Source organism: Pelecanus crispus, chromosome 1 (genome assembly GCF_030463565.1).
Source record: "Pelecanus crispus isolate bPelCri1 chromosome 1, bPelCri1.pri, whole genome shotgun sequence".
NCBI lineage: Eukaryota > Metazoa > Chordata > Aves > Pelecaniformes > Pelecanidae > Pelecanus > Pelecanus crispus.
Genome location: NC_134643.1, coordinates 195,805,696 through 195,832,925, shown reverse-complemented (window position 1 = coordinate 195,832,925; position 27,230 = coordinate 195,805,696). Strand labels below are relative to the sequence as shown.

The 27,230-nt window shown below is 43.9% G+C and overlaps 1 protein-coding gene across 3 annotated transcripts; it reads right to left on the bottom strand.

The window, feature by feature from the left end:
* SETDB2 (SET domain bifurcated histone lysine methyltransferase 2) lies at positions 1 to 24,164 on the bottom strand. 3 transcript variants are annotated; one of them, XM_075705236.1, is made up of 15 exons: positions 23,998 to 24,164; positions 21,383 to 21,385; positions 20,986 to 21,045; positions 16,018 to 16,140; positions 14,506 to 14,571; positions 13,595 to 13,697; positions 12,309 to 12,875; positions 10,076 to 10,195; positions 8,607 to 8,776; positions 7,954 to 8,182; positions 5,718 to 5,802; positions 4,621 to 4,729; positions 3,498 to 3,829; positions 2,289 to 2,377; positions 1 to 359 (listed from the first exon to the last, which is right to left on the bottom strand). In XM_075705236.1, exons 1-15 carry the CDS (start codon positions 24,026 to 24,028, stop codon positions 242 to 244), a joined length of 2,205 nt encoding a protein of 734 aa, XP_075561351.1. In that variant the 5' UTR covers positions 24,029 to 24,164; the 3' UTR covers positions 1 to 241. The 3 variants fall into 3 exon arrangements, with proteins under 3 accessions (XP_075561351.1, XP_075561331.1, XP_075561341.1); XM_075705216.1 differs by lacking the exon at positions 21,383 to 21,385; XM_075705226.1 differs by lacking the exon at positions 21,383 to 21,385 and having other exon boundaries at positions 8,607 to 8,749.
* Between the last annotated feature and the right edge of the window lie 3,066 nt (positions 24,165 to 27,230).

Below are 27,230 nucleotides of genomic sequence, written 5' to 3'. Positions count from 1 at the left end.
AGACTAGGAGCACAAAAATTATCTAGGAAAAGTCTGATACCCATTCTTATGACAAATAGTTCTAATCCTGTAAACTACAAAAGTAACATTTAAATGTAAATTTAAAAAACGATCAGGTAAAAGGCATTTTAGTTGAATGTAATTAGCACCGCAGACTTAAGTGTACTGTTTGCTGTGTAGTAGTCCCTTCCAGCATATAAATCTCCAGGTACATGACGTGTTGACAGTAGGAAAGCTTTGCCTATAAGGTTTTTTTCCTGCACTTCTGAACTCCACACTGACAGGAAATCTCTGTCTCTGGCATGCTTCCAGCTTCATAACCATAATCCCATGTGAGTTCGGTTCCAGCTTTCACATGCCTAAGAAATAAAACACTCAGTCAATTTGTTTGAACTAAGTGAAACAGTACTGTGCTTACAATTTGTCACCAATGACTCACATGCAAACCCCAAAATCGTAGGGGGCAGCGAGAATCACACAGGCAGCTTGTTGGGAGAGAACAAAAAGATATAAGGAGTCTCTGGCACATGCATGCTGCTTTGCCTACCAGAGCTATGGAGAGTGCAAATACCCACATCTAAGAGAAAAGGCTTTATCAAGCAGCGCGATAGGGTCGGAGTCTAAACAACCTGCTCTAACTTCAAGGCAAATTCTGGGAAACAAAAATCAAACAAAAAAAAAAAAAAAAGGAAAAAACACCTAAGTGAATACATCTAAACGAGAACGCAGACAGTTTTGTTATTTTTACTATGTACAGTGCATCACTGAGGTTTGAACAGATCTCTAGATACAATGGCGATAAAGACTATCATCTTTGGTCTGCCAAGCTATGTTTTAATGCAATGGCACTATCTATATGCAGAAAGCCTAAGACTCAGAATTAAACACATGCTCCTCACGAACCAGCCGCTCTGACAGTACATGAAAGAGAAGAAATTTCTAAGGTAGGAAATTCATTGCCCCAAATGAATGCCAAATTAAATACATGAGACTAAGATGCCAAGGGACAACTGAGGGAAAATACAATAAAATACGAGTATTACAAAGAAGACAGTAATTCTCTGATATTTCTCACTGGATACAATGTAAGGGACATCCAGTGAATTACCAGGCAGCAGGCAGAGAACAAACAATGAAGACTTTTTAAACAGCACATAATTGCAACCTGGGACTTGCTGCCTTAGGATGTTCTGGAGGCCAGAAATGTAAAACAAATAAAATGGTGACTGGGCAAGTTCATGGAAGATACACAATTAAGCTCGATGATCCAGATACAGTTCTTAGTGAAAAGTTGTAAAAGGGTGATTGCCAGAAAGCAGGAGGGCCAGCCAGGCAAACATTCCTTCAACAATCTTCTTCCCTAAGTGTCTTCTGCTAACCACTATCACCTCTCTCCACTGGCCTCAGTCCCCACTACACACTTCTTTACTGAGTACCTGAAGAAAGACTCTAGCTAAAACAAAATCTTTTTTCTGACATATTTCAAAACATTGTCTTCACAGTTCTTGGAAGCCCTCCTCACAGCACAATTCACATTCCATTCATCCGTGTCAGTATGAACCAGGGTTGCAAGGCTCCACAGAGGATCAGTGTTCCCTGGGGTCGGTTTGTCTGGAACGAACCTCTCCTCTCTATTTTAAGTTCTCATCTCGCACTCCCGCTACCACATGCATCAGCTAGCTTCATTCATACAATTAATCCTTCCCCTCCTGGGTTTAGCTGCTGCCTTCTTGTGTCTCACTGGCACCAGCTCTCTGTGCTTCCCTTTCCGTCATCCACTAAGGGAAGACCCACATCTTTTGCTTTCAGAGGCAGTTTTCACCTCTGAGTATCCTAGTGCCACCTCCCCAGGACATGTCAGGCTACACAAAGTGTCCCAGCCTTAAGACTCTGTAGGGTCCAATCCTGCCCTGGGGGACCCAGATCTGCTGGCCATTCCTTGAGAAACAACACTGGGATCAGTGAATCTTGGCTTTTAAAAGGACCATGCTGAGTTAAACCTGTTTTTCCACTGAAGAAGGTTATCACTGAAATAGACGCATCAAAATTAAGCTTCCCCACTTTACATCTCAGTGCAAAACTGAAGAAAAACTCATTAGTGATAACCAACAGCTGTATTTCTTCACTTTTTAGTGCACAATAAGAAGTCACCAATAAGAAGGTAGTTTTATGGTTTCATGATCTAAGCATCTGCCCCCCCCTCCTTAGCACAATTATTTCCTAATAACTAAGTACTGCTTTTTCCCCTAGTGCCTTCAATGAACAACATTAAACTTCAAATAATTCACCTGTTTGTGAAGAATGCCACCCATGGGAAACTTCTGTTGTGAGTCTCTACAAACACGCTCTGTGCAAAAAGATTTGGGCAGCAGCTGTGCTGTAGAACAGAATATTTGAATTAGAAACAGTGAAACACCTCGTCGTTGGCTGAAGAACCTATTTTGTGTCAGGTATCTGTCACTAGTAAAGGTTTTTTCCTCCTTCCCTTCTGCAGCCCACACAGAATCTCTATTACTCAATGCCAGTGCCACCTATTTTTCCAGCAACTATGTTTCTTTAAGGTATTACTTATGGTGAGAATTCATCTTTGATTCAGGACGCACCACAAATAATCAGTATTTGACAAATGTATCTTGCTGTCAGCCAGGGGAGCAGTGCTAGGGAGCAAGCAATAGATTAAATGATTGTGTATGTTGGCAGAGAGATACAAGATGTGAAAGGTCATTCAGGTGCACGTATGAACACGTGTATGGTCATGGATACAGAAGAAAGGTTTCAGCAAGATGCACTACGAATCTTAACGCCATATTACCTCTGCAATGAAGAGCAGCTTAAACATATGCAAGGGTTTTGCTAACACACATATTCATGCCAACGAAGAGAAATAAGTTACTCGCAGAGTATGCGTGGATGTGTCTATGAAACATTCATCTTAGTTGGAGGTACTTCGCAATTCATTACTATTTCTTGGCAATCCAAAATTGAGAAACTTATTTAGCAGATAAGTACACAGTATGACGGACCACTTTCTGAACCCATGATTGTACGGCAGAGAAATTTCCTACAATATCACAACACTTAACCTAAATCAGCACAAGCTAGAGTTTACAATGGTTGGGCAACAAAAAACGAAGCTGGGAGAAGGCTTGTGGTTCGACAAAACGTGCCATTTGCTCTCTGGACCTTCAAAAAGGGCTGTTCAAAAATTCGGAAGAATGATGTCACTCATTACTGGGGAATATTTCACTCAGGAACCTAGTGGTGCCAAAACCTGCAGCTAGTATGTAGCATGCATCGTCTTATGGAGGCACTAACAGCTGGTGTGACCCAGCCTGCTGTTCTGTCACCTCTGAGTGCAGGGAGCACCACATAGCCTGCCTTGTCATGCACCTACTGCATATATGGTTTACGTGCAAAAACTTTATAGTTTATGCAAATACATAATTTATTTATTTAAGCTAAGACAACTAAGAGAACACATGCAACTTTTTACTTACATTAAGAAAACGACCCACATTTCCTTCTTTTGTGGCATCCAGTATGTAAATATTTTCTTCACTAGCATTCTTCAGAAGTGTCCTGTCACCATCAGCCTCCTCACAAAGTGCGTCTTGTTTTGACTGCCTGTGATTTTCCTCTTTGCAGTCAGCTTTTAGTGGTACATTTTTGGACAGCCTTACAACACACGTGTCATCCAGCACACCTGACTCGCCACAATTAACACGCTGCAGAGACAGACTGTTTCTTCTGCATTCTGCACTGTCCGTATCAGCAGACACAGTCTGTCCAATTTCCATCGGATGTTCTTCCTTCTGCTGTTGAGTGGATTCTGTCAATAGACACATAACTTGTTTTTCAACGCCAGTTTAAAGCCAAAGCCTTTCCCTTGTTTGGCCCTGAACTCTTATCCACCCACCCTTCTTTGTTCTCCAAAATGTACACAGCTTCCTTGCTATTTACAAGTCTGTAACACCACTACTCTTTCCATTCTTCTCATCAGTCCTCCCGCAAATGACTGTTTCCTGCTGCGGTGCCTAAAGCACGTGCTCAAGTCTCCTGTGAGTGATCTAGTCTCTCCTTTCTTCTCAAATCCCACTCCAAATTGACTTCTTTCACATAGCATTTTATCATCATTCTCCACCTTAATTCCTGAGAGAATCACAAACTGTAATTAAGACAGAAACGAGATGCACGTGCAATCAGCATCAGTTTCACACTGCCTCTTCAGCTTGAGGCCCCCCCACCCCACATTATATCCTGTTCAATTTCTGTTGACTGGAACATCTATTGGGTGTGACACAATAAGATTTGCAAGACTGACTTTCCCACAATTGCACTGTATTTAAGAAGCTGATGTCAGGACTGTTCAACATGTCCCAAGGTAAACTTTGCAGGCAAAAGACTGCCCTGTACCAGTTAATGCACTGTAATATGCAAGGCAACAATAATTTCTGTACCACTGAGCTCTCTTAAGACAGCCTAAGCAAGATGCGGACAACATCATTCTACTCCAAGTATAGGCCTGCCTGCAGCTGAAGACCACTTTCTACATTTTAAGTCTGTCACCTGATGGAGCACAGGTATACTAAGAGTGCAGTATATATAGCTCTGCAAACCTACTTTCTTTTTGTTTCTTTGTTCCACTGGTTAGTTTTGTTTTGCTTGACTGATGAATCTGAGAACTATGATCTTCATCTGAGCTGGCAGTGTGCACCACTGTATCAATTTCCTTTAAACAGAATAAAAGATAATGAAAAGGCTGTGATGTATTGTTGCTGTATGCAACTCTGGGTCAACACAGGGTAACAAGTGGGTTTTAGGACTCTAGGGTTGAAGTTTCAGACCTACTGTAATGCATGGCTATGGCTGAGTTTCAAAAGTCCATACATTTACTGCAATGCAACATTTATCTTAATTTCAAATTTCCTTCAGAATAACCTGCCAGGAGCTCCCCACTCAACAAAATATTTAAGTAAGTGCTTAAGTCCCAACAATTTCACCAGAATTTAAACATGTTTGTGTAAGTTGCTAAACCAAAGCACAAACATGTTTTTTACACAGTTTCAATAAAATGAACAGAACTGGCAAGATTTCTCCTCTCCCACCACAAAAAGGTGATTAGTTATGGGAGCTCCAGAACGGGCAACACTGCTAAGTGTTATCATGAAAATCCCACGTGCATTTCTTAAGTGCAGTGAAGAAACCTACAGAGTAAGTTTATCCTCCAGTTTCCCTCCTTTGCACGTATTTGCAGGCAACACTTCACACCCAGGTCAGATCAAATTCTCGCAACTGCGCCACTGCATGAGAAATCTGCGTCCAGCTCCTGAGATTTTCTTCTCTCCCTCCTATGTCATTCTTTGGGGACACATCACAAAAATATTATCACTCTGACCCCCTAACTCTGCAGTTAGTTACAACACGGGGTGGAGGGGGAGAATGATTTCTTAAAACTCTCAAGGCTGGAGTGTAAGTGAAGGGTGGAGAAGGGAAGGCTGTGAGAGTAATTAGTGCTGGTCTCAGGGAACATGTTGAAGGACTGATAATGGAGAAGGGATGGGGTATAGCTTCCAGCACGCCAGCTTAGCTCACAGTGTGACACAATCTCATGAAGAAAGATCATTAGAATGATTTAAATGTATAAGATTAAAAGGTCAAAATTAACATACATATTCAGCACAGTGAAAAATGAATCTATTAAAGCCACTTATTATTACCATTTTTAGCTGGTGATTATGAAAAACAACTGTTCTAGCTCCAGACCTTCTTGCAGTTGCAATACTTAAATTCCTTGGATGAACCCTGTACAGAAATGTCAAAAGGAAATTATAAAAGACAAAAGGACCCATAAGTAACTCTCACAACACACATTTCTCTAAGTTTCTCTAGTTCATAAAGAACAGACAACACCAGAGCCTGCAGTCTGGCCTCGCCTCAAGTTCTGTGACTATTTTGCCTTTAAGAATTGAGGACCTAGGTTAGGTTCTCAACAGTATTTGTAAAAAACCAGATGTTCATACTTTTTTTTTTTTTTTTTGAGAGATCAGCAGTTGCTTTTACATCCTTTCCCAGTTCTCCCACCAAGAACCAAATTCTCTGTTGTTTTACTACTATTATATCAGATCATGTCAAAATAGAGCACCTACAGACAGAGTTTTGCCTTTTTCCTGCTACCACTTTCAACAGTTTTGACAGTGCAGGTTTCAAATAGGAAAGCAAAGATGTTGAGGGGACAAAGGATAGAGAGATAGAGGGGGAGACAGTCAATATATGGCAGATACAGAAAATACTCTCCCACAAAAGAACCTCACTCCTTCACATCAGGATAAGGTTGAGGAAGGATGGGAAGCAGTATCTGGCGCATACATTTAAAACATCTAAAATCAAATTTGTTTGGATTACGGTCAGAGTGCTGTAAAAACCACCAGTCTCAAAACTAATCTTAATATCTGTATAATGTCTAGCAATAAGTAAGAGCTTTTATTCAAGAAAACTGTCAACCTAAAACATCTATATGTGTTTTCTTGCCACAAAAACCACGTTACTTCTTTGCGCTACTGATAATTGCAACAAATGCTACTCTTTGAGGTTTTCTTAAGACTTAAACCCCTTTGTAAATTCAAAAGGTGCAGTAGCCACAAGAACTCGTGACATTATTACATGATTACACTGTTTGTCCTTTTAAAGGCAATCTGAGTGAATAACATGTCAAGCTTAGCACACTGATGTCTTCTCAAAGGTTTCTCAGATCAGCTGGATTGTAATTTCTTAAGAGGCAGAATAACAAAGTCTTTTTTTTTTTGTTTGGTTGGTTTTTTTGGGGGGGGTTCGTTGGGGTTTTTTTTGTTTGTTTGTTTTGTGGGGTTTGTGTTTTGGTGTTTGTTTTGGGTTTTGGTTTGTTTGGGTTTTTTTTGGTTTTGTTTTGTGTTTTCACAGCCCACATTTTTATTCTCAGGAAAGGAAATTTATGAAATTTAAGGTAGCAGTGCAGTAAACACAACTTTAAAACTGTGCTTTCCTGCAATTTTTAGTAACACCAATTAGTAGAAGTAAAATCTAGCTGACTGCTGATAATTATGTAATTTACAAAATTAATAATTCATTAGGTTTCCAAGATACTGAAATGCAAGTGAGAATATACTGGCAGGTATTTTAAAACGTTTCCATTTGCAATTTCATGGTGCTTCTCAAAGATCCACAATAATCTTCTACTATGAAATGAGTAAGAATTTGCAATCATTTATGAGTGGTACAAAGAAAGTGTTTACAAAGTAGTGTGGCAGAGCAAGGAAGGAAGTTTAAGAAAACAAGCTCCTGACTTCCTTCTGAAAAGACTACATCATGCTATTGACAGAGCCACATGGTTATTTTGCAGTAATTTTATTTTAGGAATCCTGATAGGCTATGAGACCCTGACTGTAAAACAAAAACAGGACCAGAACTTTTGCATAATTCACTGCAAAAGCAAGGTGGTGTCAGACTCCCAGAGGGAAATGTTAAGACTCCTACCAGGAAAGGTTATGTTACAAAGATGAAGAGGTTTAGAGACTGGGAGCAAAGGACAGGACAGTTAGTGGCTAATTTGTTATCAAACCCTTCAGTGTCATCAAATATCTTTAAATAATTTATCTCAAGCATCTTCTATTAATTCTTTCAAATTAGCATAATGATTAATGCCTTGAACAGAGCGAGTACACCCAGGAGATGAACTAGCTTTCTAGGAAATGCCAGGTGGTACACACAGTAAGTAAAATTAATATAGAAGAAAAACTCTGTCCCACTAGAAGAAATAATCAGGAATTAAGAAAAAAGTTGAGAGGGGAAAAAAAAAAAAAAAAAAACCAAAACACACTTACCTGAGGACATTCAGTTCTACTCTAAGTTTTACAAATGACTTCCTAGAATAGCGGAATATTAGCTTTGTTATGCTTAAGTTTGCTTTAGTAAACTTACAGGGTTGATTTATTTTCATTATCCACAGTCTGAGACAAAGACTCCTGCTTCTCAAGAATGCCATTTTTGCCAGTCTGCACTATTTTAATCACAGAGTCTGACCAATCAGTGTCAAGTTTTCTTTTTTTGGAAAAAAAGCCATGGCCTCTGTCTTTCACAGCACTCTTCTCTTTCAGCTCTTGACCAGCATCTCCCAATATTTGAACTTCAGCTCTGCTCATTAATCTGCCTGGAAGAAAAAGAAAAGGGTTTTTTTAAAAATTTTGTGTTTGCTAAGACGGGTCACACTCACTATCGCAGCTCAAACTTACATTAAAAAAATACAAGAACATTATTTGGGAAAGCAAAATATAAGTGCATTTATACTGAAGGAAAACTAGCCCTGGCACAGGATGCACAGACCTGTGAGGGAAAAATCAACAGTCTGAGATAGGCTTTGCTCCAGCATGTTTTGATTGTTTGTCTGGCACCATTGCATTGCAGAGCTCTTCAAGGTTCTCCTGTCCATTTGATCATCTTGCAAGTTAAGATTATATTGACTCACTTCTCTTCCAACCCTGTATTTCCCTGTTTGGTTCTCAAAAAAATTCCAGGGCACAGGTCACAGGAGAGGGAGTGATGCTATATATCTTCCACAGGTCACATTCTGTTACCTGAGTAAGTACAAACAAATGTCCCCTTGTCGATATCATCTAGGCAGCGGACACCCCAGCCTTTCCTCTCCGTGTTGAACACTTGCAACCTGACTTGAATGCCATGCTGTACAACTCTGTTCTGACACATCATCTTGTCACACCTGCACAACACACTACACTCATAAATTCTGTCAAGAGGAAGCAGAACAAAACACAATATAAAAGAATGCATTACCAAAAGAAAATGCTAATATTTGCTATTATTAATTTCTCTCCTGAGCATTAATAAGGCAGTTGACTGAAAAGATAAAGACTGGCTAAAACTGATTGTGCAGCAGTGCTCTGAAGCTCATGACTTTCTAGATTGCTGATTCATCAATTTTAAGAGCCTGTCAGCCACATTTTGCTATAAGCAGACAAGAAAAATAAATGCTACCTTTTTTATTTTATAGCAGTAAATCACACAGAAGCAGAAATCCCTATGAAGCACCTCATTCTATGCTGGAACACACTTTAGCAAAGACAACCTGTCTGCCCGGACCTCACTGCAGCTGTCATGAGTTTTAGGATTTAACAAAATATTTCTAACTTACATTAAAAAAATACAAGAACATTATTTGGGAAAGGAAAATACAAGTTTTCACAATTGTGCTTTTTTTTTGTATTTGTTTCTGGGTTCACTGACAGCTTTTATTCTGCATGCCAACCATAAACTACACATTACACAGTGACAAAGGACTGAAAGGGGTTCCTTAAGCCTGTGGGTTCAGCCCTTGGCTACTGCAGAAAGCTACCTTGCACAGTTCCTCTCCTGAACACCTGAGGTTACTGCCACCTTCCCCAGGCCACATATTAATCCACAGGAGCTGAATAAGAGAAAGGGCAAACACTTGCAGCACTGGGACAGCTTTGGAGACTCTTGGAAGAGTCACATATAACCAGGTCTGGCAACAGCAGCTGGCTGATATTTCCTTAGGACTCTAGTCCTACAGAGCAAATGGATGGACAAGATACAGGGCAAAAAACAAGGGTGGCTACTGCCTCCCACTTCTTTGGCTGATATACACTGCAACGGTCTTGTGATAGACTATACACTGCAACGGTCTTGTGATAGACCTCCTTGAAGGCCCCTGTGGCAAGTTTCCTTTCCCTCTCCCTTCTCTCCCGAGCACACCTGAATGTACCAGCACATGGACCAGATATAGCCTGAGCTCCTGGACCAGCTAATACTGTTAGCCTTCACACTCTTCTTGGACCTTGAAGTAAGCTGTGAAAATTGTAATATCTGCCGTACAGAAGTGTTTTTCCCTCTCCTACTACTTGAGTCAAACTAATTATTTTTCATCATCCTGATCTGTCAGTAAAATTGTGACAAAAATGGAGGGTTTCAGTAATCCAGAAACTACAGTTATTCTAGTCCTGTAGCACTTACACTACAAGAGTAAAATAAGAGCATAAAAATAAAATAACAGTTCTGTCTTTCTTACCCACTAGGAACAGGTCCCTCCAGTCTTTTGTAACTGTATCCATGGGATGTTTTACTCCTTGGAGACAGAGAAATTTTACTACAGCCTCTTGCAGTTAGCTGTAGGCATGCACATTTTGACCTAGAAGGTAACAGTAAAACATCTCAGAATGTATTTGGGACAGCATAAATCAAACATAAATCTAGATATTTTAAAATGTACTTGACTACACACACTTTTATGTATGCCTGTATTTCCCCCCCGCCCCGCCTTTTACTCCACAAGGTCATTTCAGGCACCCTACCCTTCTCTTTGCCTCTTGTCTGGTTATGCATGCTTTACAATAATCATGTTCTTTCCACCCCAACCCCCTTCTTCTGCCAAGCTCTGTAAAAGGCACATGCAAACAGCTGAAGTACCACAGAAATTTATTATAAACAGGACACTGTCAAATGGATTGAATGAATGCATGAAAACCACCTGTTCTGGCACAGCATCCTGGCCTGTTAGCCACTACTTCGTTACCTTTCTCCCACCCTAGCCCCCAGGAAGTGAAGAATTTCACACTGCGGATTGGAGAACTCAAGCTATAATGCTGGTCTTCACCATCTGTCCTGGTTTCAGCTGGGATAGAGTTAATTTTCTTCCTAGTAGCTGACATAGTGCTGTGTTTTGGATTTAGTTTGAGAATAACATTGATAACACACTGATGTTTTAGTGGTTACTGAGTAGTGCTTACTCTAGTCAAGGACTTTTCAGCTTCCCATGCTCTGCCAGGTGCACAAGAAACTGGGAGGGGGCACAGCCAAGACAGTTGATCCAAACTGACCAAAGGGTTATTCCATACCCTATGACATCATGCTCAGTATATAAACTGGAGGGAGTTGGCCAGGAGGCTGTGATCGCTGCTTGGGAACTGGCTGAGTATCTGTCAGTGGGTGGTGAGCAATTGCATTGTGCATCACTTGTTTTGTATATTATTATTATTTTCCCTTTCTTTTCTGTCCTATTAAACTGTCTTTATCTCAACCCATGAATTTTACTTCCCCCCCCCCGCCCCCCGCCCCGATTCTCTCCCCCATCTCACTGGAGACGGGGAGAGTGAGCGCATGGTTGTGTGGTGTTTAGCTGCCTGCCGGGTTAAACCACACCACCATCTTATGTCATGATAACTCCAAAGACCCACAGCGTTTGTGCAAACGCAACAGACCAAATCCTGAACCCCAAAACCACACATCAGAAGCATCTCAACTCTTGGGGGAGTTCAGTGCAAAGAAGCAGCATGCTATGTGCTTGCTGTTCCCCACTGCTCAGCTGAAACTAAGTAACTTTAATTACTGAAGCTTCATTATACCAGGCTGTGATTTCAAGCTTTTGTTGGGTCATGGGCAATTATACTGCACACCAGCACATGCAACTGCCCTAGCTATCAATAATACAGAATGGATTACAATACCAAGTAACACCTACAGGCAGATATCAGGTCAAAGACAAACAGTCTTCAGCAGAAAAGAAAGCAGACAAAATTATCACCAAGCTTGCAGACGTGAACTGTGGTGGGTTCCCACAGAATAATACATAGCCCAGAGTTACTGGGCTTTAGAAAAAGACAGCAATGAGCAACACTATTTGAACTGCTCAGAACATAAATGTGTTCTGTGACCACAAAGTTTCATAGTTTCTGTTTAGATAAGAGGAAGGATGGTATGTAGAGGCTGTCAACAGGGATGTTTCTTCCTCTGCCCTCAGTAACCTTCTAAGCCCCAAATGATCTGATCTCTCCAGGCTGCCCTACCCCATCTCCAGGATACCATCCCACAGCAGGAGCTGCAGCAGTTGTCATGCAGGATCCTTCCCTGCCTGCCAGGAAAGCGAGCCTTCCTCTGCTGGTGCAAGAGTCTCCCCTCCCCACTCTTTTCCCAAAACCAAGAGATCTGCTTGCCAGCTCCACTTGGAGGAGAAGCACTGCCAATTTGGGAAGAAAGGGAAAGGAACACAATAATCCACCTGTTGATCGCTTCCTCCCTACAACAGAGGCTGGACGGGTAGGAGCACCCAAGTTCTGGAGAAGACAAAGACACAGTGGTGTCAGTCAACACAGAGCATGACACAAGACAACTACCACAGATATTCCAGCAGTGTTGGACCTTTGTTATTTGGCACTGTTCAGTACTGCGCGCCTTCACAATTACACCACCACCCTACTATTGAGGCATCACGTGTCACTCGTCTGGGATTAGATTTTTCTACCTACCTATCAATGCAGCCATCTGTACAGTCACATGAGTCAACAAATATGCTGGAGAAATTGTTGAGATAATATCCACGCGGCCACGATGCCCTCCGATATTTGAAATAAGGTAATCTTGCACGGTCAACATCATTACAGAAAGAAACGGGAACAGACTCAGCTCCATTGCTAATATCAAAATCAAACACGAGGGGTTCAGGATTTACAGTGTTCCTGCCCAACAGCACGTATGTGTTGAAGGAGAAGTGGTCAACAAATAAGAAATTGCACTCTGTTTCAAACAGATAATTTTGCACATCTTGGAAGCTTCTCAGACTTCGGCCACAAGGAGCTTTATAATTCACATCCAGTGATTTCGAAAGGCAGTCTGCTTTTGCATGGCGTCTTTGAAAGTGAAACAGGATTGGTATCTTAAGAGGATTTTCACCCTTGTAGGAGCCCGCTCCTCTGTTGGCAAGACATGCACTAGAGCACTTGTGCTTCTGATACTGCAGGTTTAAAGGTAAACCTTGAATTTTACTAGATGCTTCTTTCCTCCCCGAACCCGTTTTTGACATCTCCTCCTTTTTGCTATTTGGAATTGAAAAAGAAGAAAAAAAAAAAAAAAGGGAAAAGAAAAAAGAGCAGCATCTTAGACAACCAGTAAAATGCTCAGTTTTTTAGTGGTTCAGTATTATTAGCACGGGAAAGAAACAGCCAATTGCTAGAAGTTCAAGGGTTTCACTGAATCACTGTTTGCATTGTGTTACTGTCCTAACATCATATGAAGACGTATGCAGTGGCACTCAAAAAAAAAAAAAAAAGCAACAGCTTCTTCCCAGAAAGAACTTACATACTAAAACACAGAAAAAACACAGAAAGGACATTTAAAAAAAAAAGGAAGGAATGATATGTTTATCCCCATCTTCCAAATTAGTACCTGAGGCTAAATACAGAGAGACTAAGTCATATGCCTAACAATCTGCACAGTCTGTGAAAGCCTGAGAACTCAAAAATTGTTAAGTCCTAACCCTGATAACCCTGGTAATGCTCATGGATCTTTATTTACAACCAAATGCCCTGTTTTGTTCTGCAGTGTTCTCACGTGGTAAATTAGACAAGTCTACTCAAAACCTCAAGTTTTGCATGTAGGTCAAGTTAAAAATATTTTCACTCTGAAAACTGTCAGGATTCAAAACTGGGTTTAAAACTTTGAATTCAGAAATACAAGAGAGAGATTAAAATCTCTCTCAAATGCATTAAAGAATATATCAAATAAGAAACTGGAATAAACTATTACACACACTGACCTGTGAGAACCTTCTACAGAGTTTGCAGTGTTCTCATCTGTAAGATGCTGCTGCGACTTGGGTTTGGTTTCCTGTGTGCCATCTCCGCCAAACACATCACTTACTGAAAAAATTTGAATGCAAGCAAAAACTTCAGCAATCCACATTTCAATTTATAATCGAACTCACTTTAGTTACTAAACAGATAATTGCCATAATACATTAAAAACAATGCATTGCTATGAACTACAGCTGACAAAGAGCAGGCTAGCAAGTACCTTACTAAAAAAACAAGCTGCTTTTTATAACTTATACAAAAGTCATGTGTGTGCACATAGGTGTGCAAGTGAGTGACTAGCTGACACACAACACACACTCTCACACTTTCTCTCCTGCTCCTCCTCTCCCTCCCTCCCTCCCCTTCCCTTTCCCCAAAGGGGAAAAACATAGGTGTGCATTGATGAACTTGAGGCAGAAATGCCCTTTTTCACAGACCATGAGGTGATTTGCACATTAAAATCTTCCATGTAGCTTTCAAAGTGCATCAAGACAACACACATATGAGACACACATACAGATTTCTCTTCATTATTTGAGGTAAAAGGATGCCAGGGTATTACAGCTAGTGGAGCCATGCACAAGATGACTCTGCTTGCAGCCAGCTGTGATTCATCAGGGCTTACTAGTTCAAACTCTTTTCACTTGCTACAAGACATATACACATACACACAAACCACAAAAGTACAAACCCAGGTAAGAGTCCACAGTCCAGTACCTGAGGACACTAATAATTACGTTTTTTTTCCCTTTTAATGCTGACAGGCTTCTCAGATCTATTTTACTGATTTCAACGAAGGGAAATAAACTCCTGGTGAGTAAAACATGATAAATTAAATACACATACCAAATAAATACAATCAAGATGCACATACCTTTTGTCAAGGTTAAGAGATCACCCAGATTAGCTTCATTCACCAGTGCCCAAGCCTGCCAGCATTCTATGCAAAAAACAAAACAAAACAGGTATGAAGTGTAATTTAAGTAATGATAACAAGGACAATGATAATCGGGACTACTAAAAGGGAAAACAAAGTGTAAGTCCTCTAGAGACCCTCGTTTCCTCAGTATGCTAATCTAGAGCATTGCAAGACTTGTACTATTAGAAACCTTTTGCACCACAGTCCTTAACAGACACATTTATGAATTACAATAAAATTACAGCTCACGTTAGTAGTTGTGAATCAGCACTGAACATCCTCCAGCTTTTGGAAAGCTGCTGGAATGTTTCCAAACACATACAAACCAGTAGCTTCCAGTGGCAGTAATATACATAAACATAATTTAGTTTAAGTTTCTCTCTTTACTTTGTCATCAGACTAGTCATCTTCTGACTAAGAAGGGCTGGATCTTGGCAGGCCAAACTAATACTACTCCTGAATTGGTGGAAATGGCTTTCAGATAGTAAGAACACAGAGGAGAGACCAGTTCTGTCTCAGCCTCTTATCCCATGCAATAAATATTACAAGGTGACAGACAAATGTCAGCAAAATCCATGTTAATATTTTAGTTTGAAATCTTTACAGAATAAAGCATAGAAAAATTCAAATTTAACTGTGTCACAGATTCATTGTGTCATCTGGGGATTCAAGTTCAACTTTTACCTCTGCACTGCTGTAATACTTTTGTCATATAAAATCAAGATATGGGAGCTCAAGTACACAAAAAATTGCGCTACCAATTTAGAGCAAGCAGTACAATGCAGAGTGTGTGGCTATACAAGTTTAAAAGCATCTTACACTACTATAAATTTTCTTGCACAAAAAAGCAATAAGATCCATAGATTACATTTACATGGGTGACTTAATAAAAAAAAGTAATTTTTCTGAATTAAAAAATCAGTAAAAAGAAACTTGTGTACTTCTCCAGGCTTATCAGACTTCTGATTTTGATGTAGATACAGGAAACTTATTCCCATGAAAATGAGGAACAATCTTAAATGCATTGCTGTCACATTCTTCTACTGTTTCTAGTTATAATGGTGTCTCTGACATGAAATAATACTTAAATGATTATAATCCTACCCCAAAACCATTCAGTTCTCTGAGATCAGCTTGAAAAGCTAAAACTTCTGACGATAAAAAAAACCCATAAGGCACTGCAAATATTTCATTACTTCTCAAGAATAAACATGTCAGTTCCATGTGCTTAAGAGCCACACATTGTTTGAAAAAGTAGACAGGCAAAATGAGAAAATGGCAAAAGGCACCTGAAATGATTAGTCTTTTCTTAAAAAGAAGATACATTTTTAAAAGCGCTTAAAAACGCTGACTACTAAGTAATTTAAATTCAGAGGTATCTGAATTGTGGCAGATATCACACAGCCCTACACAAAGCAGGCCACAGCTCCCCTGCAGTCCAGCTTAACCGTTACAAGGATTTCAAACCTTGGTTTGTGGCAGTTCCATTCTTGATCTTTTGCTTTAGCAACAACAGCACCTTTTGCACCTGCTCAAATATGACATCCACTCTTCTACCTCCCAACTGTGTCCAAAACGTCTTCAAATCACCTGAAATGCAAATTTCCATTTACAAGTCTGTACAGTTCCCAAGAAGTCTAAAAACATGAGTGGCTCCTAGTGGACTTTTCAAAGGTTCCCCCTCATTTCATTGGGACGCACTTCTGAAAAACCAGCCAGGACAGCTGTCTTCTTTTGCAGGCTTTAACCTTCAGAAGTCTATTCCTAAACGTAATCATGAAAGTGAAACAGAAGTCAAGTGACGAACTGGAGTGGCTTCTGATGGTCCATGATGTAAAGTAACTTTTCTAGCATGTCTACAAAGGATGCTGCGGAAGCCCTTCTCCAAACACTAGCAAATGAGTCCCAAGATAAATTAATTACCACTGAAACTCATAAAAAAAGTGACACAGGAGAATATTTTCAACTGACTGAACTGAACATATTATTAAACAAAAGACATTTGGAAATTTTTTTATAGCGGTAACCTCCCTTAGCTACACAAGCTGACTATCCTGTCCCATCAATATTTTTGCTTTGTCTTCTAGGGAAAAAATGTTCAAAACATTTTCAGGTAAAAGCAGTTTGATAACTTTAGTTCACCAAGTGATATCAGCTGCAATAATTAATACACTCCTTATATCGTGCCTCCTTCCTCCACTAGAAATATTTATAAAGAACATTTTGTTTAAAGTAATGTTTTTTAAGCTACTGGTTCAGAAACTCTTCTCTTCCAAGTGTATGTACCTTTGAGGTACTAAGCCCATTCATGAAAGCTCTTGTTAAAACATTAGCAGTGCGTCTTTGGAAAGGATTCTGAAAGGGGAATATGGTTCAGTGTTGTCAACAGACGATGCCAGAAAAGAGAATATACTCTTTTTCATAGTTAATGTTTCTCTTCTTCAATGGTCAAGCACAAAAGAATAAGTAAATCTGTTTTCCTACTCCATCTCTAAAGGTAGAGCCCACTGTCACCATACTAGGTTTACATTCTGCTTTCAGACAGTAAATCCTGGCTGGCAAACGTGCTATAGCAACACCTCCCCAGCAGTCATTAAATACTGCCTTCTTGTAAGGCTAGTAAAAAAGCATTTCCTTAATTTTTTCCTTAGCAGAGAATGACTTCTGTTGCCCAAGATACCAGAAACTAAGTAATGCTATGGCAGTACAGAGTCTATGGTTACTCTCAAAAGTGTCATGACAGCAGTGAAGAAAGTAACAATCTTTTGTCACCACACCACTAGCTGCTTATGTCACCAGCAGCTAAGAGTATAATATTTAATATCAACAGGCAATGCTGGAACTACTTTATCTTATAAAACAACTGATTTGACACTAACTCTCAACATCATTTCATGAGCTTTTATATTCACAGAACTTTTAAAAAAATGTGGAAAGGTCAAAGTCCTGTTACAAAAATGCCCACAACACTTCTTGGAAACCTAGGCTACTGCTCCAAGAGACAACATCTGCCCTGGGCCATTTCCACCCTTTTGCTGTGCATGACTATCACAAATTTAAAATACCAAGAAATAAGTATATTTAATATCTGTGTTTAAAAATACACATTCAGAAATTCTAGTAGGATGTTCCATCATAGAATCACAGAATGCTTTGGGTTGGAAGGGACCTTTAGAGGTCATCTAGCCCAACCCCCCTGCAGTGAGCAGTGAGCAGGGACAGCTTTAACCAGATCAGGTTGCTCAGAGCCCCGTCCAACCTGACCTTCAATGTTGCCAGGGATGGGGCCTCCACTACCTCTCTGGGCAACCTGTTCCAGTGCTTGACCACCCTCATTGTAAAAAACTTCTTTCTAATGTCTAGTCTAAATCTATTCTTCTTTAGTTTAAATCCCTTATTCCTTGTGCTGTCACAACAGGCCTTCTTAAAAAGATTCTCCCCATCTTTCCTGTAGGCTCCCTTTAAGTATTGGAAGGTCGCAATAAGGTCTCCTCACAGCCTTCTCTTCTCTAGGCTGAACAATCCCAACTCTCTCAGCCTGGCCTGATAGGAGAGGTGCTCCAGCCCTCAGATCATTTTCGTGGCCCTCTTCTGGACCCGCTCCAGCAGGTCCATGTCCTTCTTGTGCTGAGGGCTCCAAGAGCTGGACGCAGTACTCCAGGTGAGGTCTCACCAGAGCAGAGGGGCAGAATCACCTCCCTCGACCTGCTGGCCACGCTTCTTTTGATGCAGCCCAGGATATGGTTGGCTTTCTGGGCTGCAAGCGCACATTGCCGGCTCATGTCCAGCTTTTCATCCACCAGTACCCCCAAGTCCTTCTCCGCAAGGCTGCTCTCAATCTCTTCATCCCCCAGCCTGTACTGATACTGGGGGTTGCCCTGTCCCAGGTGCAGGACCTTGCACTTGGCCTTGTTGAACCTCATGAGGTTTACATGGGCTCACCTCTCCAGCTTGTCCAGGTCCCTCTGGATGACATCTCATCTTCCTGGTGTGTCAACCGCACCACTCAGCTTGGCGTCATCTGCAAACTTGTTGAGGGTGCACTCGATCCCACTATCTATGTCATTGATGAAGATGTTAAATAGCACCGGTCCCAGTACGGACCCCTGAGGGACCCCACTTGTCACCGGTCTCCATGTGGACATCGAGCCATTGACCACGATCCTCTGGATGCGACCATCCAGCCAATTCCTTATCCATTGAACAGTCCACCCATTAAACCCATATCTCTCCAATTTAGAGAGAAGGATGTTGTGGGGGACTGTGTCGAACGCTTTACAGAAATCCAAGTAGAGGACATCCATTGTTTTTCCCTTGTCCACTGATGCAGTAACTCCTTCATAGAAAGCCACTAGGTCGGTCAGGCAGGACTTGCCCTTGGTGAATCCGTGCTGGCTGTCTCGAATCACCTCCCTGTCCTCCATGTGCCTGAGCATATCTTCTAGGAAGATCTGTTCCATGATCTTCCCAGGCACAGAGGTGAGGCTGACGGTCGATAGTTCCCAGGGTCCTCCTTTCTTCCCTTTTTAAAAACGGGCACAACATTCCCCTTTTTCCAGTCAGCAGGGACTTCACCGGACTGCCATGACTTTTCAAGTATCGTGGAGAGTGGCTTGGCAACTACATCAGCCAATTCCCTCAGGACTCTGGGATGCGTCTCATCAGGTCCCATAGACTTGTGTACACTGAGGTTCTTCAGGTGGTCTCAAACCTGATCTTCCCTTACAGTGGGAGGGGCTTTACCCCCCTGATCCCCATCTTTTGGTCCATCAATTCGGGAGGGGTGAGGAGAGAGGTTGCCGGTGAAGACTGAGGCAAAGAAGTTGTTGAGTACCTCAGCCTTCTCCCCGTCCGTTGATACAAGTTCGCCTTTCTTGTTCATTGGGGGGGTACGCTTCCTTTAACCTTCCTTTTCTGGTTGATATACCTGTAGAAGCCCTTCTTGTTATTCTTTACGTCCCTTGCCAAATTCAGCTCCATCCTCGCCTTGGCCTTCCTGACCTCCTCCCTACACAACCAGGCAGCGTCCCTGTATTCCCCCCAGGACACCTGCCCCTGCTTCCACTGCCTGAGCAGTTCCCTCTCACTCTTTAGTTTGACCAGCAGGTCTCGACTCAGCCATGCTGGTCTCTTCCCTTCCTTGCCTGATTTTTTACACTTGGGGACTGATAGCTCTTGTGCACTATGGAAGGTGTCCTTAAAGATCTACCAACTCTGTTCCGTTCCCCTGTCCCTGAGGACTGTCTCCCAGCGGGTCCTTCTGACTAACTCCTTGAAGAGCTGGAAGTTTGCTTTCCTAAAATTTAGGGTCCTGACTGTACTCCTCGCTTTTCCCATGTCCCTCAGGAGCGTGAACCCCACTAACGCGTGATCACTGCAGCCCAAGCTGCCTCCAGTCTTGACATCACCGATGAGCTCAGTTGCATTGGTGACCATCAGATCCAGTATCGCGTCCCCTCGGGTAGGTGTGTCTGTTACCTGGCTTAGGAAGTTGTCGTCTATGCATTCCAGGAATCTCCTGGATTGCCTACAGCTCGCCGTGTTGCTTTTCCAGCAAATGTCGGGGTGGTTGAAGTCCCCCAGCAGGACAAGAGTCTACAAGATCACTGCAGATTAAAACTGCTGTCCTCATTTCTTACCTGTTTTCAGATATTTCAATACATTTACTAAGTCTGGATATCGCTGGTGGATAGATTACTTCAGAGAATGGGTGACAGAACACAGTTTCTAATTTCTGGGTCATCGGTTTAAATCTTGCATAGGCCAAAAGGAAATAAAACATATACTGCTATGTGGAGTGCTCAAACCACTCACTCACCTTGGAAATGCTTCCTAAATTCTCATGAGTGCCCCGAAACTCCAGCAGCAAAAACTTGGTTTTGCACAGAGAAGCAAAGATTGCGTACATAGTTCATAGCATAATTTTCATTTAAAAAAAATGAAACATCATTAATCTCCTCTCCAGTGTTAATGCTGCTATTGTCAATCCCAGCCAGGAGGACAGGGAATGAACAGAGACAGAATGCATCTACCTTGTCAGCATTCAAAATAATCTCACCAGCTGATGACTTGGGGTGTGGACTGGCATCAGGTGGCAATAGTTCTAAATCTGGCTGAGGCCATTACCTCTGGAGGGATTTTCTTTTCCCTGTATAGGATCCTTGTGGCCATATATCTCTTTTTTTCAGCATTGTGCAGGGGAATGACGCTACAGCATGAAACAAACAGCCAAGGCCAGGGCTACTTATGCCAGCTATGGGAGAAAATACTTGGGTGCATGTTTCCTGTAAAGGACCTGCAGTGCTGCTGACTAACATCTTACACACAGACCACAAAAGGCAAAACTGTTGTCTTCTGGTTATCATTTTCACACGAGAAGTGGTGCCCAATATATAATACCTTCCCCTTTCCCTCCATAAATCCAAATTATACTACCTTCAATCGTCTTCTCCCTGGAACGGGTAAGGTTCTCCACTTCAAAGCAGTTGCACAGCACTGCAAGAGGTACAGAATGGTAGTAAGAAAGACATCAGGTGAGAAATTAAAATGGTTATAACTACTTAGTTTTTCAAAATGTATATAAGTAAATACTACAGCAAGTATCAGTGGGAGCACTGTGTGAGAAAGCATTGTGGTGAAACAGTCATCCCACTTTCAAACAGTCATACCATGTCGTGTCAAGACCTAGCTGAAGAACACTCAAATGAAACAAGCTGCATAAGGAATTATTTGTTTTTTTAAATGGGTCATTTCATATTATCCCTCAAGCATGAAGCTGTTATGAGATGACCCATACTTTCAGTATATTCAGCTGAGCCTACATAATCCCCACTTCCTATTAGAATGAGAGAATCATTTAGGTTGGAAAAGACCTTTAAGATCATCAAATCCAACTGTTAACCTAACACTACCGAGTCCACCACTAAGCCATGTCCCTAAGCACCACATCTACATGTCTTTTAAATACCTCCCAGGGATGGGGACTCAACCACCTCTCTGGGCAGCCTGTTCCAGTGCCTGACAACCCTTTCCATGAAGAAATTTTTCCTAATATCCAATCTAAACCTCCCCTGGCACAACTTGAGGCCATTTCCTCTTGTCTTATCGCTTGTTACTTGGGAGAAAAGACCAACACCCACCTCACTACAAGCTCCCCTCAGGTAGTTGTAGAGAGCGCTAAGGCCTCCCCTCAGCCTCCTCTTCTCTAGGCTAAACAACCCCAGTTCCCTCAGCCGCTCCTCATAAGGCCTGTGCTCCAGACCCTTCACCAGCTTCGTTGCCCGCCTCTGAACACGCTCCAGCACCTCAATGTCCTTCTTGTAGCGAGGGGCCCAAAACTGGACACAGTAGTCGAAGTGCAGCCTCACCAGTGCTGAGGACACAGGGAAGATGATTTCCCTGCTCCTGCTGGCCACACCATTCCTGATACAAGCCAGGATGCTGTTGGCCTTCTTGGCCACCTGGGCACACTGCTGGCTCATGTTCAGCTGGCTGTTCACCAACACCTTCAGGTCCTTTTCAGCCAGGCAGCTTTCCAGCCACTCTTCCCCAAGCCTGTAGCGTTGCATGGGGTTGTGTGGCCCAAGTGCAGGACTCGGCACTTGGCCTTATCGAACCTCATACAACTGGCCTTGGCCCATCGATCCAGCCTGTCCAGATCCCTCTGTACAGCCTTCCTGTCCTCAAGCAGATCAACAATCCTGCCCAACTTAGTGTTGCCTGCAAACTTACTGAGGCTGCACTCAGTCCAGATCATCGATAAAGATATTAAACAGAACTGGCCCCAATACTGAGCCCTGGGGAACACCACTTGTGACCAAACACCAACTGGATTTAACTCCATTCTCCACAACTCTTTAGGCCTCGCCATCCAGCCTGTTTTTTACCCAACGAAGAGTATGCCCATGCAAGCCATGAGCAGCCAGTTGCTCCAGCAGAATGCTGTGGGAGACTGTGTCAAAGGCTTTACTAAAGTCCAGGTAAACAACATCCACAGCCTTCCCCTCATCCACTAAGCGGGTCACCTTGTCATAGAAGATCAGGTTAGTCAAGCAGGACCTGTCTTTCCTAAACCCTTTCTGACTGGGCCTGATCACCTAGCTTGTACGTGCCGTGTGACGGCACTCAAAATGATCTGCTCCAGAACCTTCGCAGCACCAAGGTCAGACTGGCAGGCCTGTAGTTCCCCGGATCCTCCTTCCAGCCCTTCTTGTAGATGGGTGGCACATTTGCTAACCTCCAGTCAACTGGGACCTCCACAGTTAGCCAGGACTCATGATAAAGGATTCAAAGTGGCTTGGTGAGCACCTCCACCAGCTGCCCCAGTACCCTTGGGTGGATCCCATCCAGCCCCACAGACTTGTGTGTGTCTAAGTGGTGTCGCAGGTCACTAACCATTTCCCCTTGGATTATGGGGGCTTCATTCTGCTCCCTGTCCCTGCCTTCCAGCTCAGGGGGCTGGGTACCCCGAGAACAACTGCTCTGACTATTAAAGACTGAGGCAAAGAAGGCATTAAGTACCTCAGCCTTTTCTTCATCCTTTCTCACTGTGTTTCCCCCACCAGCCAATAAAGGATGGAGGTTCTCCTTAGCCCTCCTTTTGTTGTTAATGTATTTATAGAAACATTTTTTAATTGTCTTTTACAGCAGTAGCCACATTAAGTTCTAGCTGGGCTTTGGCCCTTCTAATATTCTCCCTGCATAACCTCACAACATCCCTGTAGTCCTCCTGAGTTGCCTGCCCCCTCTTCCAAAGGTCATAAACTCTCCTTTTTTTCCTGAGTTCCAGCCAAAGCTCTCTGGCTGGTCTATAACAGACTCCCACCATGATACCTGCCTTCTTGGCCTTCCCCGTGATTCCTACCCATATATACCCAACCCTATCATCACCATCATTAAGCTCTAGACAATCAAAACGTTCCCTAACATACAGGGCTACCTCACCGCCTCTCCTTCCTTGCCTTTCCCTTCTGAAGAGTTTATAGCCACCCATTGCAGCACTCAGTATTATTATATTAGCTCACATTTCTCTCTTTTTCTTTTTTTTTTCAGCAGTACTGAAACTAAACTAAACTGAAACTAAAAAATTGAAAGCTTAATCAGCCATCTGAACAGATTCAGTTTCTCAACAGATGCAAGATAAAGCAAAACATCTCCACTGGAATAACACTAAGGAAAAGTAAGGCAGCATTCTTTAACCACATTGAAGATACCCAATTTCTGACTATCACCACTAATGACACACAGAGCACAAAACGTACCTTACTTATAAATTAGCTACCTAGTCTTTTTCTGTGCTACAACTGAAAAAACATTTCCATTCGTTCTGGCACAGAAATTTGATTTGGTTGTCTGGGAAAAGAGGTTAAGCTAAGATTGTGGATTACTATAAAAGTTTCTCACAAAATCTGCTGAATGACGGTTCAAAACATTTTTTTTAAGGCTTACTTTTCTCTTCCATCTTCTGGGGTGGCTGCATGCAGGGCTGTTACACTCGTTGGGATATCGCCAGCGCCGAGCCCAGCTCAGGTAGGAGCTCGATGCGTTGATCTCGCTGTCCTCCGATACCGCCGCAGGGTCGGTGCCAGGAGCCTGTGGACAGGAGCCGGGCTGCCTGTCAGGCTGGGAGCGCTGCGCCAGTGCCTGCCAAGGGCTGGCATGGGGTGAACCTGTAGCGGGGGGCAAACCTGTGGCGGGGGCAAACCTCTGGCAGGGGCAAGGCTCTGGTCAGGGGCCAGGCTGGGCTGGCCCTGGGGCACTCGCGCTGCGCTCGGGGCCTCACCCCAGCACCTTCCACCCTCCGCTGGCCAACGTCTCTCAGCTCATCTGGGGATCAAGGAGAGAAAAGGGTTAAAGCCGTGCGGCGCCGACAGAAGGCGGCGCGGGGGTTACCCGGGCCCCCCCGTATTCCTTCAGGCACGTGTTCCCCGGGGTGTCGGGAGCAACGGGCTGCGGCCCGGGGCAGGCCGGGCCGACCCTCCCCGCCCCCCGCCAGCTGACAGGCCCTACACGGCTCCGCCTGGAGCACCCGCCGTTATTTACCCCGCACGGGGCTTTGCTGAGGGACGGCGCGGCCCCGACGGAGCCACGGGCCGAGCCCCAACTCGCCGCCGCCGCCGCCGCCGCCACCACCACCACCGCCGCCCTCCTCCTCCCCCTCCTCGCTCGCCACCGCCCCCAAGCCCGCCCCCGTTTAACGGTACCTGCGGGCGGCGCTCAGCCGGGCCGGGCCGCGCTCCCGCCCCGCCGGGGCACGCTCCGCCGCCGGGACCGCGCACTGCACCGGCGCCACCGCCCGCCAGGAGGCGCCCGCCCGCCAGGACGGCCCCGCCGCCACCGCCCCTCCCCCCCCGGCGAGGCCCCGCCCCGGCCCCGCCCCCCCGCGGGCATTGCGCCTGCGCACTAGAGCCGCACCGCACCGCCCTCCGCCGGGCGCATGCGCCGAGCAGACAGCCCCTCCCCTGCGGCGCAGGGCGGGGTAAGCAAGTCCTTGATGATTGGACGCCGAACCTTCCGGGTTACGGCTCTTGCGCCTGCGTCTCCTCGCTACTAACGCATGCGGAGGGCGGGGCCGGGCCGTACGAGCGAATGGCGGTGCGCAGGAGGTGGGCCGCTCACGTACGGACGCGCGCTTTGCTTTGTCGCTATTGGCTGCGTCGGGGGCGGGGGGGTGGTGCCGGTTTGGGTGGCGCTGGCCAATGGGGACGGCGCCGGGGGCGGGGCGCGCGGCCGCGGAGAAGAGGCGGAGGGAGAGCCGAGAGACGGGAGGTGCGTCCGCCATCTTGGGGGCGGGGCGAGCGGTGGGCGGGGCGTTCCTGGGGTGGGGCGGGGCCGTGCCGTAACCCCTTGGTGGCTGTGGCCGGTCGGGGGGCTGCGGGGGCGCCGCCATTTTGGCACCGCCCGGTCCGGGGAGGGTGAGGGGGAAAGGGTCGGGTCAGGCAGGTGCTTCGTTTTGGGTGAGCGTTAGGCTGTGGGGATGGCCCCGGCCGCCTCGCCTGAGGTGCTGGGGGATGTGATGCCTCTCTCAGCGTGTGGTGTGGGCTCAGTGTGGGGTGAGGTGGCCTGCTGTGCTGTCCCCCCCAATCTGCCTGTGGGGATCCCTACAGCTGGCGTGGAGTCCCGGCAGTCTCTAGGCCCGTGGGGGAAGTTGTCGTGGCCGAAGGGGTCCTGGCAACTGGCTGAGCTCAGTGGGGCTGCAGGCACACGGGTGGGGAGCAGGGGGGGAATAACAGCAAGTTACTGAGGGCTGTTTGGGCCTTTGATTCTAGTCCACCAAATTAAAATATTTGGTAAGTGAATGAGTTGCTCAAGTCCACTGCTGGCCCCTGCCATTTGCCTTTGCTGGTTGCAGCTGTACCCTGTGAAGTGCTAAATTACTGCTGCCTTTTTGATTCAAAGTGTGACAATAAAAAAAGTTTACATTGCCCTTAAAATTTTCAGCAGCATTACTTTACAAGTGTTTGCATTGTGGTTATGTAAAGAGATTTTTCAGAGGCAAAAATTAACCCACTCTTAAAAGGTGGGGCGGGTGGTTTGTCTTCACTTTTTTGTAACTTCTTTTTTTTACCACCACTTTAAAGGGTAGAGATAAACATTTATGCTCAAATAACTGTCAAAGCATTTCCAGTCTTGTGGATATTATTAAAAGTGTTTCTTGGGGGAGCAGGGGGATAGAAATTTAATTTGTCTGTGTGGGAATGCTGCGTTTACATGACTTGGAGCTCTGGTCAGACCCAGGGTCCTCCAGAAGATTTTGATGTCCAGCATCTGCTTTGTACTTCTATAAAACCTTTTAAATGTTTACATAGGCATGCCTATGTCTGTGCCTGTGTTTGAAGTTCACTGATGAGCCCGTGACTGCTGCCTAACTACAGAAATGAGACAACTAATAACATTGCTAGGAACAGGGTGGCTCAGCATTACTAACGTGCTGACAAACCTCCCAATAAAGCCAGTCATATTTTAAAAAGAGACATTTTTCTCCTGTGATAGTAAATTTTAAAATCAAGTACAAGCTTTTCTTGCTCTTGAATATGCAGCATTGTAAGATGATTAGTGCAGATTAAGTGATTTCATTTTACTGAATTATTGATATATAGGCAGAAGCAAGTGAATACTGAGTGTTATGAAGCACTTGTGGTGTTACAAATTATATGTGAGGAATATGCCAAATACAGAGAAGATGGAGCCTAGCATCATAATGATTGTATTAATTAGAAGTTATTTTAAAAGAGTATTTCCTCATAAAGTTTTCCTTCTTTAAGTAAGTGTCTCCTAGATGGCCTCCTGTGTTTGCCTGCATGCTTTGAAACTATGTGGTTAAGCATGAATTGGCACTTTGGAGATGGTATAGTAATCTCATAAACAATGCGTGTTGTTAAATAATCATATTTACGGTTGGTTAACAGGATTGTATATGTCTGCTTGCTTGACATTAGGAAATGATTGGAGTTTTGTGATGAGAAGGTTGCCATATGCTTCATGGTCACGAGCAGCAAATGAGCTTGAGCCTTTTTCCAGCAATAATTCATTGAAATGTAAGTATTAGGAATCTTTTTCCACCCACCATAGCAGGGTCTTTTGCCTGGTGCTTGGCAGTGAACGTGCACCGTTGTGGTTATTCATGGTGAGGCCAAGCTCCAGAAAAGAGAGCAGGGAAGTGCCGAGGCTGATCCTGGAGA